Source organism: Toxotes jaculatrix, chromosome 19 (genome assembly GCF_017976425.1).
Source record: "Toxotes jaculatrix isolate fToxJac2 chromosome 19, fToxJac2.pri, whole genome shotgun sequence".
In the NCBI taxonomy this organism is placed as follows: Eukaryota; Metazoa; Chordata; class Actinopteri; family Toxotidae; genus Toxotes; species Toxotes jaculatrix.
Genome location: NC_054412.1, coordinates 1,723,777 through 1,740,948, shown reverse-complemented (window position 1 = coordinate 1,740,948; position 17,172 = coordinate 1,723,777). Strand labels below are relative to the sequence as shown.

Below are 17,172 nucleotides of genomic sequence, written 5' to 3'. Positions count from 1 at the left end.
TACACAGCATGTTTATGAAACCACGGTAACAGTTTACTTTGACCTCACGAGTAAACATACATTTAATAAATGGGTCAGAACACTGTGGCGTAGTTGTAAGCAGACAGTCAGTAAAGTAAAACATAGTTGGAATGATATAAAATATGTTTTCATAGGAGATGTTACACTTGTTGACAGATACTTTACATTAATAAACATTTACACACACACACACACACACACACACACACACACACATATATATATATATATATATATATATCCTATTCAGATACAAGGGCAGAGCAGCAGTGGTGTCCAGCACTGATGTTGGGTGATAAACAGTGCAGACCAGTTAAGTTCTTTCAGACCAAACTGGGAAAATCCTTTCTGTGTGGAGCTGCTTTGGGTGTCGAGGCACTGTCATGTTGAAAAATCAAGCAGATTTCATACCAATCCATTCAAACATTAGTGAGACATTTCACTGAATTTGAAATGTCAGAGGATCAGCAGTCAGGCGAACCGTGGCTCACAAACAGTCATCGTGCTTCACCCAGTGTTTTTCTACGCAGCTTTTCCTGGATTGAATCACAGAGCGCCTGTTGTCCAGGTTTTTGGGTCTCTGGGTGAACATGTTATGAGCCTTTAAAACATCATGTTTATTGTCACCATTCAAAAAAAAACAAAGCCAAAACAAACCCAAAAAGCCTTGCTGTGACTTACCATCTTGTCGGCGTACCAGTACAGAGAGTTCTTCTTCAGAACAAACCAGTATTTCTTCCATTTGCTTCCCAGGAAGCTGCGGCCTTCCTTCCTGCGGTGAAGCCAGCCCTGGCAGTCCACCACACCCAGATCTTTGACCGAAACACGCCGCCGACTCATGGCTGCAGACGACCTGGAGGGGAGACAGCAGCTCAGGTCAGACTGTACCACAGACTCAGGCCGTACAGCTGGCAGCAGGGACTTCACATCTCTGTTCTCTGAGACATAACACAGTCAAATACAAGTTCAACAAGTTGTGGTCCACAGTCGACGCTCTCCACTGACACTTTAACTCTTGTTCACAGCCTCCAAAGCATCATGGGAACTGTGGGCCTGAACCACGGAGTGTGATTATCATCCAGAACTGAGACTAAAGAATAATTATAAGACTGACAATAATATTAACTTAACATCAGATTGTTTTTTATTGTGTGTCAGATTTCTGATTGCCTTTGCTTTTGATATATTTATAGAATAATGTTTTTGTGTTGAGGGTTTGAAAAAAACCCTGAACCTGCCCTGAGTTAGCTCAGCCTCAAACAATCTCCACTGTTCAAAGGTCCACGTGGCTTCACAGAACGCTTTCTGGCCTTCCTGCCACTGCTCAGCGGTTTACCTTTGGTTTTCTGTTTTGTTGTTTGTCGATGCTTTGAATAAGGCTCTGTCCTCGTTTCTGAAGGCCACAATGTCACATGGTACAACTGTGTCCTGGGAACGTAAAGCCAGAGTAAGTCTGTGCTAATGAACCTGCCCAGTCTGAAATCCACGTCTCTGTCTTTGGGGACGTCTCAGGGTTTTCTGATGCTCGGCTTGCAGTCTGTAGGTACAACTGTCTCACTTCTGCTCTGAGATTAGTTTAACGCAGAGACACCAGTTGATCAGTGACACCTGGACCAGGCTGCAGCACCTGTCCATAAATCCTTCATTAGCTCTCAGCTACTTCCAAACTCATGATTTACTGAATCAGGTTGAAATGTCCTCGACAGTAAAGTGTTGTCCATTCAGGAGCAAACGCCTGTGTGAACAGACAGTTACTGTAGCACCACAAGCTTCATCATGACCTCTGAAAATAACATTCACCAGGTCCAACGACAGCTGCCAGTCCTTTGTAAATGTGTGCATGACTTTGTTTTATTTACATAAACATTCAGTTAGAATTCTCTGTTAAGAATAAGATTGACAAACTGAAGATTCTCCACAAATAGATTTGTGCAATGATGTCCTCCTGAAGTTTGTGAAACCCCAGGACCTGTTTAGCTCCTCTGGATCTTTAGGGCTTGACCTTTAAATCAGTGCGGTCAAGAAGTCCTGAGTCTTATTGTATAAACCTTGGCACTTAAGAATCGCACTCTGTTCCCCTTCATACCTAATGTTGTATATGGAACAACAATAAAAACTTTCATCAGTAACGTTGAATAATTGTAACAATCATTACTCATCAGCATCAACATTACTCTCAGCAGTGCTGCCTAACCGTGCACACAGCTTTGGTTTTATTTGTCCAGATTTTACGATAAATATTTCACTCTGAGATTTCTACATGCAACCCAACACAAAATGTGCTGCTCGAAACATCAAAAAAAAAAAAAAAAAATCTGCATTTCATTCCAGAAACAGACATTACTGTCAGCACTTTTTACAGGAAGTACTTCTTCAGTAGAAAATACATTAAGCTGACTTTTTATTTTTGCTCTTAGAGAATCAAACCCTGGAAAAGCCTCAGCGAGGTCTTACCTGCAGTGTGGACGTCCACCCGTTCAGTGTGTTCTCAGCAGACTGACGCTCGGCAGAGGAAGAAACACAGTTAATCTGCCTGTGAGAATTTATATAACAACCCAGTGACAGACCACAAAGTCAAAATCACACTCGCACATACATGCAGGCAGACGCCACATCGAGTCTTCGGCATCCTTCCTGTTTCACATGTTCTTCATGGTCCTGCTCTCATCTGTTCTCAGAAACTTCCCCTTTGTTTTCTAGAAAATAAAACATATCTGCAGCAAAAATTTATTCAAACAAGAATTTCTTTCATAGAAAAGTTTTTTCTTTCATTAAAGTTCACAGAGATATTTTCAAATATAAAGTGAACTAACGCACAGGGAAACAACAGGGACAGGTGCATCAGGTTTTACTGTCACTCTGTGAGTTCAGGGTTTAGGTTTAGCCTTTGGCTGAGCCACAGTCAGAGTCCTGAAGCTGGAGCAGGTTTTCTTCGAGGACCTCTCTGCATGTGGCTGGATTCATCTTTCCCTTAGTTCTGAACACCCTCCATGTTCCCCCGTAGCATCATGTTGCACCCACCATGCTCCACCACAGGGACTTCCGCCCAAAGGGTTCAGTTCTTATCTCAGAGCAGAGAAGATTTCACAGAGTCAGCCACAGACGCAGAGTCAAAACCAAAGATGGTGAGATTTTCTTTTTTAAACTAACTGTAGTACTGACATTCTCCACTAGATGGGCAATTACCACATACATTACCACTGCAACTGCAGATGGGGGTTAGTGAACAATAAACTTAAATAATTTAAACATTACATAGATGAGGATGGTTTCATTAAAATGAATTTAACAGAATTTGAAAATATGAAATTGTTTAGATTTATAGTGTGTTCTGAATCGCCTTAAAGGTTAAATCATCCAGCCGATGAGTACACTCTTTCCAGTGCGTATGGCTCCTCATAGTGACTCTGCTGAATGGGAAGTTAAAGGTTAGAAGATTTCAAAACAAATTGCACTTTATTTTTATATTTTTGACAAGTTACAAGGCATCACAGAAGCATCATACTGCAGAGCTCTGGAATAATAACACGAAGAATGAATCCAGTTAAACAAAGTGACTCTTACAAAATACTTAGAAACAAAGTAGATTCAGATCACGTTAGTTGTAGTTTGGCAAAATGACAAACTCATCCTGAAAAAGTTAGTGTCTGAACAATAAACAAGTGAGGAATTTTCATCTTCAAGTGAGACTATGTGACTTTAGCAGAACAGCGCCCACTGTGGCCACAAGTGGTAATTACAGGATGATGGTACGTTGGATTCCACTGACGTTTGCCCATGATTCTTTTTCTTTAAAGACATCATTAAACTGAGAGCGAGGGGAGTGAGATCATAAGCAGAAACTGACTCAGAAACGTCAGTTTAACTCCAGCATGTATGTAAAGTTCGTTTCCATTGAACCTCTGGTCGCACCAGACCAAGTGAAGCTGGAAAAACCCTGAGTGTTTGGAAAAAAGTGTCTGTTTCATTGCTTATAAATCACAGTGGTGGAAAGTAACCAAGTACATTTACTCAATTACTGTTCCAAAGTACAACTTAGAGTATTTTTATTTCCTGCAACTTTATACTTCTGCTTCACAGTATTTCTCTGATAAATTTAGTTACTAGTTACTACTTGCATGTTTTATATACTATATATTTTAGTATATGCAAATACTTGTGCTTTAACCCAAGTGACATATTTAATGTGCACAGGACTATTTGTTATTTAAGTAAAAGACGTGACTACGTTTTCCACCAATTATGAATGAAGCTAAAATTTTATTTGTAAGATGAAGAATTTTATATTTCTTCTTTCAAAAGTTACATAGTCTCACTTTAAATAGAAATGTCGTGTTCAGAAACAACAAAAATGGAAGTTAGAGAAATGCTTTCACTTATTTCCACGTTTCACATCCAGCAAAGGAAATACGAGGTCGCCTCTGTGATATTTACAGTTTCTGTTACACTCTGGGTTTTTCTTTTCAAGCTCCATAGCTCTTGCATAATGTTTGTTAGTATAAAGGCACCTAACACAAACCAGAAACACTTTACATAAGTAAAAGGTCTCTGAGGAAACCTGAGGAGCTTCTCGGATGGAAAACACCAGAGGATCCATGACGTTTCCCTGAGGAACTCCTTCTGAGGGTTTTATTCAAAGACGCTTCAGAGAAACCACAGTTGTATTTCAGAGTGCAGTGAGCCACACCTGAAATACTAAAAGATCAGTTAGTTTTACCTGAAATTTCAAGCAGCTTCCAGCAGAACTGCATCAACATATCTGCAGCCAACTCTGTCAAACAACAAAAGAATGAACTGAAGTATGAGATTTAAACTGTTTTAAGGTTAAATCTTTGACTGTTAAAGCACTTTTCTCTGAATTGTTGAAATTATTATTTATTTATTTCTCTTAATAGCAAAAGTCGATATTATTCCTGTTGTAACAGGCCTGTGTGGTGCTTCAGAAATATTTATTAACAGTGTTGAGCTCTTGTATATCTCTTTTTTTTTTTTTTACCTTTATTAATCTGATATACTCTGAAAATCATTCCTTTCTGAGATATACGACTGAAGTTCAGTCTGCAGTGGTAAAATAAAAACTGTGACTTGTTTTTTTCCAGATAAAAAGTCCAGATTCGAGAGGCACTAACGGCTCCTGAGATAAATATAAAAGGTGCAGTGACGTTTGGAAAAGTTTCACCATCTTTAAACGAGAAACACTGAAGTTTGACATCTTGCTCACTGAATCTGACACTCGCCAGCAAAGCCTGAATTCTTTGACGTTTCGGGATTGTTTTGATTTTACTGATGATGATTCTGCGTGTTGATTATTCTTGTCATGTAAACTGAAGAATAAAAAGAAACCACAAGCAGAAGTTCTGAGGAATTTTTTAGGAGGGGGTTAAAGATCCAAAGTGATAAAACGTGTAAATATTTTCTGTTTTCATGCACAAGCTCAGTGTTGGCTGTTTGACGTCCTGTATGGAAGCTCAGTGTTTTTACTAACAGGGTCCTGGTTTTTATATATCAGATACTGGTTCAAATTCAGAACTGGCACAAATATTTCCACATTTCTTTGATGCAGCTGTTAAAGATTCAATTGCAGCGGAGTTGTCTAAATAACTTTGTGAGCTGTATTTAAAAGAAAAATGTTCAGAATCTCTCTGGAGTTTCAAAGTTAGTACAAAATGTTGAAGTTTCAGCAGCTAGATTCACTTTTTAAGTGTCTGTAAAGAACAAAGAGTCAGTTTGTCCTTATGAGTCTGAGCCTGTCACACTGTGCTTGTATGTTACGGATGCAGTAACTGACACAGTTGGCAGCAGTGGACTCAGACTTTAGGCTTTAAGGTCTTATGTCTATGTTTGATTCAGTGTTGATGGTCCAGGTAAACCGAGCAGTCGAGATCCACCGAACTGTCCTGTCATGTTTTGAACTGGATCCCAGTCACCTCAGCTGGTTCACAAACTGGAGAAAGCCCCTTCATATAATGCTTACTGGTTCAATCTTCCATTTTTTTAAATAGAAAATGTGATCCCAGGAGCCTGTGAGGCTGTATTCAGACATGGTGGCCCTGATGGAAATGCCATCAGTTTTGCAGGTATTTGGTCATAATATCAGACAAACTGATATTTGGTCCAGGTGGTCGTGAGATCAAAGTTCTAACAGCTCATCCTGAGGGGAAAATGAGCGTATGTGTTAATCATCCTATAGTTGCCAATATATTTCAATAAAAGTCAAAATGTCAACCTCATGATGGCGAGAGAGGAAAAGAGGATCATCAACATCAGTAGGAGGAGTCTGTACTAATTTTAATGACAGTCCATCCAGCAGCTGCTGAAATATTTCAGTTTTTCAGACTAAATGGAAAATGAAACTGACTCTCCAGAGCTCCGACCAAACTGTCCTGGTCATTAGACGTGACGCTGCAGTTTTTTTTGTCTTTCCTTCCTCCACCAAAAGATCTTTGATTCATTCCATAAGTTGGTTTTCCACGAAACATTTCACTTCTAAAGTTCTGTGTTGTAGAGTTTGCAGCTGCTGCTGAAGACCTTCAGCTGAGAGCGCTGACAGTTTGTACATTTAAAAGCCTTTTTCTGGGAGACACCCTGTGGATAAGGCGTGTTTTCCCTCCATCAGTGGCTGAGCAGCCTGAGACGAGCCAGCCAGCCGCCGAGCAGCGAAGTCGACTGTTTAGTCGCCGCCTGAGGAGGAGAAACAGCAGCAGAGGTGGAGGAAGAAGACTTTTTGGAGGCTGCTTCCTGGTATGGGATGGTGGCGCTGTTGTGCAGGTCGGAGCTGATGAAGCACTGGCTGCCTCTGATGTGGTCGACGCCGCGAACAGATGGGTGTCCACGGTACGGCAGAGGGAAACATGGCTCCTCCTCCGTGATGGTGCTGATCCCCTCGTTACTCAGGTATCTGTGAAGAATGTCCTGCCCTGTTCAGGAGACGAGGCGGGAACAGTGAGTCAACACGTTTTCTACAGAGCCCTGTGTTTACATTCTTTCATTCACTGTGTGATATGAGCACCGGTGGGACGTTCACAGAGCAACACGCGGTCCATAAACATGTCACATGTCAAAGGTCCATACATATAATTTAATCCTTTAATGCACAACTAAAAATCCCCTTAAGTCTTTACTCCAGAAACTCAGTCACTCAGTTTGGTTAAAGATCATGTGACTTTGTTCAAGAAACTGAGAATTTATGATACAAAAAATAATAATAATACCAACAGAAAAAAGGAAGTAGAAGAAGAAGAAATAGAAGCAGAGTCATCGTTGGTGTAGTGAAGTGTGACTTTTTTAAGTCTCATGTAAATGATTCAATATAAAACATGTCACAGCTGCTCACAGGCTCATACACCAGTGTGTCAGGTTAATTCTATTATTAGACTCATGTTAAGCGTCAGTGGAAAACAGTCCACCTCTTAATGTGTCTTTATTTAACCGCTCTGACATGAAAGTCCATTAACAGCCTGTTATCTCGGACAAAGTGCCAACACACACACACACACACACACACACTCAGATCCACAGAGTTAGTTCCTCAAGGTGAAGGGCTGTAAGAGCCAGGCTGAGCCGAGGCTGAAATCAGCTCTGTGGATGCAGCATCAGCTCTGTGGGTAAATGATCAACGAGGTAAAAATTCAAAGCACGCAGCTCGGCCTGCCGCGCTTTATCCTCGGCTGTTAATGAAGCAGACAGACGGCCATTACAGATAACGATCAGATTACAGGCGCTGGGCTGCGTCTGGTTCAGCCACACGGGTGGAGCTTACCTTTCCTTCCCTGAGCTCTGGGCCTGGAGGACGGGTCAGACACGCCGGACAACGACTCCACCGGCATGGAGACGGGTCGAGGTTTAGCTGCAAACAGTGCAGATAAAACAAACGTTTAAAATCTGCCACAGGACGCGGGAAAATATAAACGTAGATGGAATTTCATAAAACTTTTCATCTTCTTTTCGTGTGCACACATTTAATTTTTCCAGCTCTTGAACCATCTCATCTGCTCACACTATTCTCAGCAGCTGCCGTCGCCACAGAGACCAACAGAGGCTTTAATAAAGTTATATTTATCATACAGACATGGGAACGGTATCAATCTTCTCATCAAACTTTCAACAAGACAGTGAAGGAAAGTATTTCCCAAATTTCAGAATCACTCCTGCAAAACAGCTGAACCAGACCCGGGTTTCTCAGTCTCTGGGACAGAGACATGTGAGGTCACCTGTCAGGTCACAGGATCTTTGGGATATTTGTCTGATTTACTTTGAATTTGAAATAAGTTTGCACTGAATCACTCATTCAACATAATCCAAGGAGCTCGCTCTGAGTTTCTGACCTGGTTAAACTTGGTTTCAGGGTTGAAGTCAGAATTAGATTTGGGTTAAAGTTAAGCTTATGGGCTCATAGACTGGGGAAGTATAGACATGCTGGTGTGTGCACGCACTGCGTGTAGAGGAACGCTGTCGAAGGCGGACAGGGATTGGCTGGTTGAGTTCATGTGGGGGGCTGACAGACGTCCTGTTGTCGTCTGCAACTGTGAAGCGCCGCCGCACGTCTGAGTCCAGACACGAGTTTGGAGACTTTGGCCTGAGTTTCACACCTGGAGACACATTCATGTTCCCATCTCTGCAGAGAGGAGCAGAGCAGGAGAGGAAGGATCAACAGGAGTCATTAAAAATCAAATCTGAAATCTGTTTAAACACTACTTGTGTTTATTTATGTGTAATTTAATTCTGATTTCCTGAACCACTGCAGCAGATCCTCTGTACCTAAAATATATTTTTTAAATATCTGCTGCCAGAAACCTTTGCTTGACTCAATCTGTGTGTTTCATTAGAACTGTTGCGTGGTGTTCAGGAGGATGAACTGTATTGTAAGAGTTTCTCAGTCTGGTACTCACAGTGGAACGTACGGTACGGGAGGGGGAGGAGGGATGTACAATTCCAAGATGCCTCTTCTTCCCGTTCTCTTCCCAGGAGCCTCTGAGGTTTCTGGCTGTTGAGATCTGAAGAGACCTGGAGCTCCCTGAGAGGTCTGAATAAAGAAAAAGACAAACCATTGGTTTGCAGCTGTTTTTTTTTTATTTGAAAAACCAAAACAGGTCCAGGGTTCTGCAATCAGCAGCAGAGGAGGAGGTGACTCCTTTGACATGTTTATCATAAAACAACAGTAAGATGTTCGAGCCCGAGAAGAGAAACAGCAGACGAAGCTCTTCGTTTTCCTTCCTCATTTCCATAAACACAGGAAATTCACTCAGCTCTTGTTCTGCTTTGTCTGTGTTACAAAAACACGTCTGAAGGAGTTCACAGAAAAAACCATGAGCCCCTCTGCTGATGAAAGCTCAGTTTTAGTTTCCAGTTTAACATGTGGTGGTTTGGTGATATTCTACATTTTCCTTATCATCGAAAATCCAATAAAAAGACCAAAGCCAACACTGTGTGTATCAAAGCCTGATATATCTTATGCCTCTGTGTTAATCCGCTGCTGAAAGTAGTCCCCAACAAATGCACAACAGTGTCCAGCAGTTTCAGGAAGTTGCTCGGTGACAAAGCAGTTTACGTTTCTGAGCCCACTGAGTTGTGATTACCAGGCTGAGTACAGGAGAGATGTAAACACAGATGACCTTTGAACTAAATGATGGGAGTAACAATGACGTAAGGACAGACTGACATCAGACCTGTTTTCAGAGCTGAGATTAGAGACTGAACTCATCGACCGAGCTGTCGAGTGGCATTCAAGGAGCCTATCTTCCCTAAACACACACATCCTGGACCTCTGTCAACACAAAAGCCCTGAAAGCGGTTTGGTGGATTCAGAATTGTCACATTGTGGAGTAAAGAATGAGTCATCTTCCAAAGAAGGCTGACATCAACGCAGCCCGATGTTTGGAGTGTTCCCTATCCATTTTTTTTTTTTTTTTTCAGGAAAAGGGAAGAAAGGATCCATTGTTCACCCACACACCTCAGCGGAGCAGCAGACTCGGCGGCTGCTGTGTTTTCTGGTTGGATCGTTCACAAACAGAAACAGCTTCAGAAACTAAAAGTTACAATGACAGACTGAAAACCAGCTTTATTTACAGAGAGTCAGCTACCTGTACGAGCGGCGGCCTCCAGCGCAGGTTTTTCAGAGGAGCAGGTGCAAAGCCACCAGAGACTCCACACGGCCTCTTCTTCACCACCAGGACAACACTTCCAGTCTCCGCCCTCAACTTCTCCACCAGGTGCTTCAGCTGCCAGCCCACCTGGACCAATCACAGAGCAGAACACTGAGCTGTAACGAACACGGCAGCCCCTGGAGAGCATTAGCCTGAATTCAGATTTATTAAACCTAAAAAATTTCTTTACTGATAAATATAACTGCAGTGTAACAGCCACTGAAAATCCTGCTCGGTTAAAAACTCTCAAGCAGGTTGTACATTTAGAGGAATTTTCTGGTTCTGGTGAGTGGACTTTTTTACCCTTGGACAGGGTCAGGCTAGCTGTTTCCCTCTGTTTCCAGTCTTTATGCTAAGCTAAGCTAACCATCTCCTGGCTCCAGCTTATCATTTGTTGAATAGACATATGAGAGGTATCGAACTTCTCATCTGAATCTCAGTATGAACATAAATAAGCACACCAAAATGTCAAACTTTTCCTTTGGACTTCTGACTCACCACTGTCTGTTTGTTGACCTGAACCACTTCGTCTCCAGCGTGAATTCTCTGGGTTTTATCTGCAGGAGACTGAAGAGCAGACAGAGACTGATCAAACACAACAAATACTGGAGGGTCAATACAAGTCAATACACAGCACAGTAACACATCTACTGTTTCACTTTTCAGCTCCAAGTGTCCAAAAACAGCTTTTCCTAACCAGACAACGCAGCAGCTGTGATGAAGAAGCAGCAACACACTCACGTTCTCTGTTGTTCCTGTGATGACGTGAAGCCCGTCGTAGGTGGATTTGATGTAAATTCCCTGGGAGATTAAACAGATTTGAAGGACTCAGTGTTTGAAAACGTATATATGGGTTTTCTATATAAATACGTCTCTTGTGGTTTCTCTGTAATTCCTTGTTGCAGTGGTGGTTTCAGGGTTTTCCTTTTTGGACCGACATCTGTTTCTGTTTTCGACTCAGCGCTGATTGTGGTTCATGGTGCAGCACTAAACTACCTGTTAGAGCCGTCTTCATTCTGGCAGCGTGTTCTGATTTAGATTTGGATTTTAGTCTTTAGATGAAAAGTTTAGTTTTAGTCTCATTTGCATCGTATGCTAATGTCAGTGTTAATGTTGGACCGGCAGGATCTGAGCTCACCAGTCCCTCCCCGGGCTTGATGTTGGTGATGTGAACCTCCTCCAGACAGGCCATCTCGCTCTTTGAGGGGTCAGAGGTCACCTGGACCGTCTTCTCACAGATGCCATTTAGAGCTCGTGACTGAAACACACACACACACACAAGAAAAATAAAAACAAACTCAAGCTCAATGCCTGTTTTATTCAGTTTAACTCTTCACTTGTTGGTTTTGTTACACAACAGATGAGGCACCTCCGGGAGCCTGAGGCCTGAACACAGTCTTATGCTATCATCACACAGACTAGACACCAAAGCCTGGAGCACAACAGGGGGTCTGAGGTCATGGGAAGCAGGGAGGTGATCAGCAAAACACATACAGCAGGAAATTACAAGTAAACCAGGAAAACAAGCTCCTCTGCAAAGTTAATAAGTCCTGTCCCTTCTTTTTCTGCCGATTTGCTTTGTCAAAGTTTTATTGCTTCAGTTTATAAATTACAAGCTTATCTTGGGCTGAGAACAGGCAGAGTTTTGTCTGTCTCATGTCTTTATCATGTCTGTAACAGACAATTTATTTTTGCAAAGTTTAAAAGCCCGTCCTAAACAGTGAGTTAAATTACCAGAGAGCACATGGAATGTTTTAGTTCTATAAGGTCGTCAGCTGACAATGTTGATCTGCGCAACTAAACTAAAACCTGAGGTCTCATCAGAGGAGAGTCAGAGGTCATGAGGCCACACTGGAAAACCACAGTCGACTGGGAAAGTGACCGAACTGAAGGGATTTTGTATTCTGGGAAAACCAGGACAACCTACAGGAAGTGTTATCTCAGACAAGAAGTGGACGGTCCTGAGCTGAATAAACAAACCTCCTAAACACCATGGGACACTCAGTACAGGATGGCAAAAGGAAATGTGTGTTTCACTGACTGTGTGTGTATGTGTGTTCTCATGATTCAGATTAACATCTCTCTGCATCCACCCCAGAGGAAAAAGGAGAAGCAGCACTCACCACTTCCAGAATCTTCTCCTCCATCTCATAAACTGTACAGTCCTGCAATCAAAGAGACAGAAAGACTGACTGACGGACGTCACACTGTAAAAAATAAGTTATTTCTAGTCAGCTTTTATTTTTAAATTCTTCCTGAAACTGCACCGAAGCAGAGGATGTGTTCTCTTGTTTGGTGCTTTTATTCTGACGAAACAAACAGAGGCAGCCGAGAAGACTGACCACAGCAAATTATCCATGAAAAAGAGGAAAAGAAAGTTGCCCTTTGACCCCACAGACTCGTCAGTGCTTCCTCATTACAAACAAGAGCTGCACAAACACTGTTCAAAATAACAGAACCTTACTTTAGATTCTAGTCCCAAAGTTTCCAAACGTGTCCGGCTGTAGGAAATGCAGCAAAAAACCCAGCAAAAATCCAGAGCAGTAGCTGTAACTGACGACACTAAGCTCATGACCTCAGAAATATTGTGGAGTTTGCATTCACACATTAGATTACATATTATTTTTCAGATTAAACAAAAAAGTAAACTGTACTTGGTGAATAAAATCCAAGAAGAGGATTTAACTCTCAGAGAAAACTCCTTAACTCAGGTTTAATAATATTAACCTACATACTCAGCAGAATATTATGGCAAATACACACACATCACATTCAATATGCAGAAACTCCAGGCACAATCTGGATGTTTGTTTAAAATAAGTTTAAAATAGGCAGAATTTTAAGCTCCTCGTATCAAATGAGGCAGCTTTCCTTTTCAGACGTCTGTGTATGAAAAACTGTGATGGTTGTAAACAGAGATGGGACGAGAGAGAAAAAAAAGAATCAGTGGAAAAAACAAATATTTGAGAAATGACAGCCTACGGGAGAGTGAAACCAGAGGGAGGGACCGCAAACGCCTCCCAGAGACACTGAGAGGATTCCTCCTGTGGTCGGAGAAATAACAGCTCCCTGTAAACAGGCTGACAGGATGATTGCATGACAGCGCGGCGGGGCGACGCCTCCACGCAGCACAAAGCTCTGCAGTCACATGTAGGGAGGTGACACACTGCAAAAAATATCCAGCTGCACTGAATGATCACTTATTGACATCATTGGTTGACATATCTTAATTAGGCTTTTTTGTAGTGCAGATCTTTATTAGCAGAAACATCTTTATCAGTTCTGATCCCTCATGCTGAGCTGGTCCTGCAGCTTTCAGACAGACTGTGATGATTCTTTCATCTGGATGAAACTTATCCTCGGAGTTATGATCGAGTCAGTTCTTTATTGGCTCCACTGAAGAACTTATGTCATCACTCGGTTTGAAAGAAAACTGAGTTTTACACCATCTCGTGTCCTGTACACGTGTCCGACCACGGCTCACTGACTGTCCCTTCAAAGCAGCTTCTTTCAGCAGATCCACTGTCTCCATGATGTTTTCTTTTCCACAGCAGCCTCACTGTGTATGTTTACATGTACATGCATGTCGGCAGGAAGGGGATGATGGGACACGAGTGAGCATTCAAACCTGCACTCAAACAGTAATACAGATCTGCCACAGACCGAATCATCACCAGTGAACGTCTTCCTGCTGATATTCACTAATTTGAATGATGCTCAGGGATTTAACAAAAATCAAACACGAGCAGGAAGGAAAAAAAAAAAGTATTAAGACCCTGAACATGATTTAACATCCCCCACTGAACTGGGTTTATCTCAGCTGAGTGCACAGGAAGTTTTTAAATGAAGAAGTTAGATTTATGGAGAAAAAATAAAAAAAGATGAAAAAGTCAAAATGCAAAACTTTCCTTTCACTGGTTGTTTTGGTAACGCTGATCTCTGAAAGAGAATCTTCATCAAACAGACTTTGTACATGTAAACTGCAGTTATCTGGTGCCTCATCGTGATTATCATCATCAAAGTTGGAAAAACAAACAGTCCCAGGGGTCATGAGACGAGAAGTTTGACTTCAGTTCACAAAGAATTCATCTGAGAACTGTCTCTGTCAGAGTCAGACAGAGATGATGTTTCTGAAATTTCCCAGGTGAAACAGGTTTCCATTAAAAAAAACCAGTAACTCAGTGGGTTAGTGAAATCTGAGCGTCACTGACCTTCTGGACGGTGGAGGTGAGCTCCAGACAGAGCTGGATGATTCTGCTTTTAGTGGAAGTGAAGTCGTTGGCGCTCGTCAGAGGAGTCCTGAAGAGACAGAATATTTTTAGGGATGTTCTGTGACAGTGTGCTGACCTGTGGTAAAACCATGAACCTGCTTCGCTCCAGCGGCAGGAGAAGGGAGAAAAACGAAGGAGGCTCCAGCTGAGTCTGATACATCAACACAACATTTCTCCTCCTGCTTCATTTTCATATTGTAACAATAGAAACTTACACATCTCATGTGAATCTTCCAGTTTTTGTTTTTATTAACTTCAGATCCTGACAAATGTCGAAAGCTGAACCTTATTTGACTTGAAATGATCAAGTGGATTTAATGATGGATTCAGATCCAATAAAATGCTCCTGAACTCCGAGCCCGGGTGTCTCTGGGTGTGTGTCTGTCAGTGTCAGGTGTGTTATGGGCGTCAGTCTTTGTGAGTAACAGCTGCAGTGAAGCAGGAATGTTCTTCAAGCTCATACAAGCTGAGAAGCTCAGCTAACTCAGGAGAGACACACTGACAGCTGACAGACGCCACACACGTTAACAAGCACCAGCACTAATAACACAGTGTGAGAGTGAGGGTGCATCCTGACACGCTTTCGTTTTTCTCTTACACACCCTCAGACGGCTTTTCACACAAACCTGTAAACTACAGTCGTTCAAACCTCCAGCTCCACGTGTTTAGCATTTCTTCCCTGTACACACCTGACCTGTACCTGCACCCACGTCCCTCCTCCTACTAATGAAACAGCCTTTTTAATTACACTTACCTACAGTAGAGTTGTAGAAAAGTATGTTAATGTTTTGATGCAAACTATGAAAGAGAAAGATTTAAATGTGCTATTTCGTTCTGACCTGCATCACGTGTGTGTCTCTGTTATTGACCAACATGTTGCGTGTGTGTGTATGAGAGAGAAAGTGTGTGTGCTCACTGTACAAACGGAGTGTGAGTTTGTGTGTAATCATGTATTGTATGTACTGAATTATTCTTGTGTCTACCTGTCCAGCCAGGCCAGCAGACTCTTGGCGGCTCCAATCAGCTCGACCACGGCGGTCAGGAATTCGTTGGAGGGCTGATGGGAGTTTTTGTTGTGGTAGGCGGGGTTTTTCCGTCGCTGCGACACAGCGGCGCTCAGGTTGTGGTGTGCCGCTCTCATCTTCCCCACCAGAGTCTTCAGGTTATCGGACTCCACGCCGTAGTTCTGATAAAAGCGTAAAAATATATGGTTTAAATCCAAAAATTACAGATGTTACTGTTTAAACATAATTAATACACTATCATGTGCTTCATTATATTATTTATTCATTTTAGAATAGTTGAATCAGACCCTGAGAACCAACAAAACCCAACCACAACATTCACATCACACACAGAGACGATGAGGGAGTTAAGGAATTCTCACAACCTCAGACCACCAACAACCCCCCCCCACACACACACACACACACACACACACACACACATTCCTACAGACCAGTCACCATGGCAGTGATCTGACGACACCACGTCGCCTTCCTGACAGTTTACAAGAACAACGATGATCAACAATAATGATCAATAAAAGCGAAAGTTGAAAAAAGGCTCATTAGTAACTTTAGTGACAAATCAACAAAAAACAAAAGTTGCTTGATTTGTTAAATAAACAAAAAGAAACTGCTGGACTGGAAAAGTAATAAATCAACAAATCAACCAATCAACTGATCAATCATCTGATCATTCAACTGACAAACATCAGTGCTGCAGAGATAAAGATGTAGCAGCACACAACACAACATCAGGACACGATCTCTGCATTGTTCCAGATTCTTGAGTGTTATTTCCAAACTTATCAATAACTTCAGGTGATCAGAATCTTTTCCAGTCGTCTCCACAGATCTGAGCAGGATCTATGATCTGTTCTCTGTCAGCTGATGGTGTGAACACGCTGGCTCGCCTGAGGCAGCTCAGATGTTTGAGGCGTCGCGACGCTCGGAGCCAAGTAAAACATCTGCAGCCAAACCGGCTGACACTCCACCTGTCGACTCCACTGCACTGTAAAATTAAATTTCCACCTCGACAAAACATGACACCTGACAGTGAGTTAAAATCATGTTTCAGGTCAAACTTCAAATCATGTTAAAAGCAACATGATCTCAGACTGCGAGCAGCAGACGTGTCAGTCAGAGAATCAACCTGAAACAGGCAGAATCAGCTTCACCTCAAAGATCCAGAAGATTAAATTCAATAAAAAGCTGCTGTATTTAAAAACTAAAGAAACGCACCAACTCTCCTCTAAAGCTGCAGCTAATGATTATTTTCATCACTGATCAACCTACAGATTTATTTTTTTTCAATCATTCTGATCAACTGTCAGAAAATGAACAAAAATCCCGATCACAAGATCCCAGAGCCCAAACGGATCTCTTCAAACCGCTCGTCTGTGCTCAGGATAAAAACAGACTGATTCATGTGCAACATCAATATCTGCTGTCAGTTTACAGTCATTCATTTTGGCTTTACGTGTTACGTTAACGTTCCTTTAACTCTGATAGATCTGTAGTGTTTGAATGGAAAGAGTCAGAAAAGAGAAAGTGTCTCCTGCTCGGCTGAATGAGCCTCAGATGGAAAACTGATCATCTGACAGCCGACGGAAACTGCTGGAACAAAACTGCAGTGGCTCTTCCTCTGCATGCTGTACACTGTGTGTGTGTGTGTGTGTCAGGGGAAGGGTGGGGGTTCTTTCTGACAGGTGAGAGGGGTCACATCTGTTTCCT

General features: G+C 42.1%; 1 protein-coding gene across 1 annotated transcript in view; it reads right to left on the bottom strand.

Annotated features, from left to right (window-relative positions):
• The window catches only part of cnksr3 (cnksr family member 3), a 31,547-nt gene that overhangs the window by 3,460 nt on the left and 10,915 nt on the right, over window positions 1-17,172 (bottom strand). Inside the window, exons 3-14 of the mRNA XM_041064946.1 lie at window positions 15,418-15,620; window positions 14,375-14,462; window positions 12,287-12,328; window positions 11,302-11,421; window positions 10,905-10,964; window positions 10,662-10,730; window positions 10,101-10,250; window positions 8,910-9,043; window positions 8,454-8,635; window positions 7,781-7,867; window positions 6,635-6,938; window positions 703-874 (exon numbers count right to left, since the gene is read on the bottom strand). Of these exons, the coding sequence (XP_040920880.1) occupies window positions 703-874; window positions 6,635-6,938; window positions 7,781-7,867; window positions 8,454-8,635; window positions 8,910-9,043; window positions 10,101-10,250; window positions 10,662-10,730; window positions 10,905-10,964; window positions 11,302-11,421; window positions 12,287-12,328; window positions 14,375-14,462; window positions 15,418-15,620 (1,611 nt within the window). The remainder of the gene's footprint in view (window positions 1-702; window positions 875-6,634; window positions 6,939-7,780; window positions 7,868-8,453; window positions 8,636-8,909; window positions 9,044-10,100; window positions 10,251-10,661; window positions 10,731-10,904; window positions 10,965-11,301; window positions 11,422-12,286; window positions 12,329-14,374; window positions 14,463-15,417; window positions 15,621-17,172) is intronic.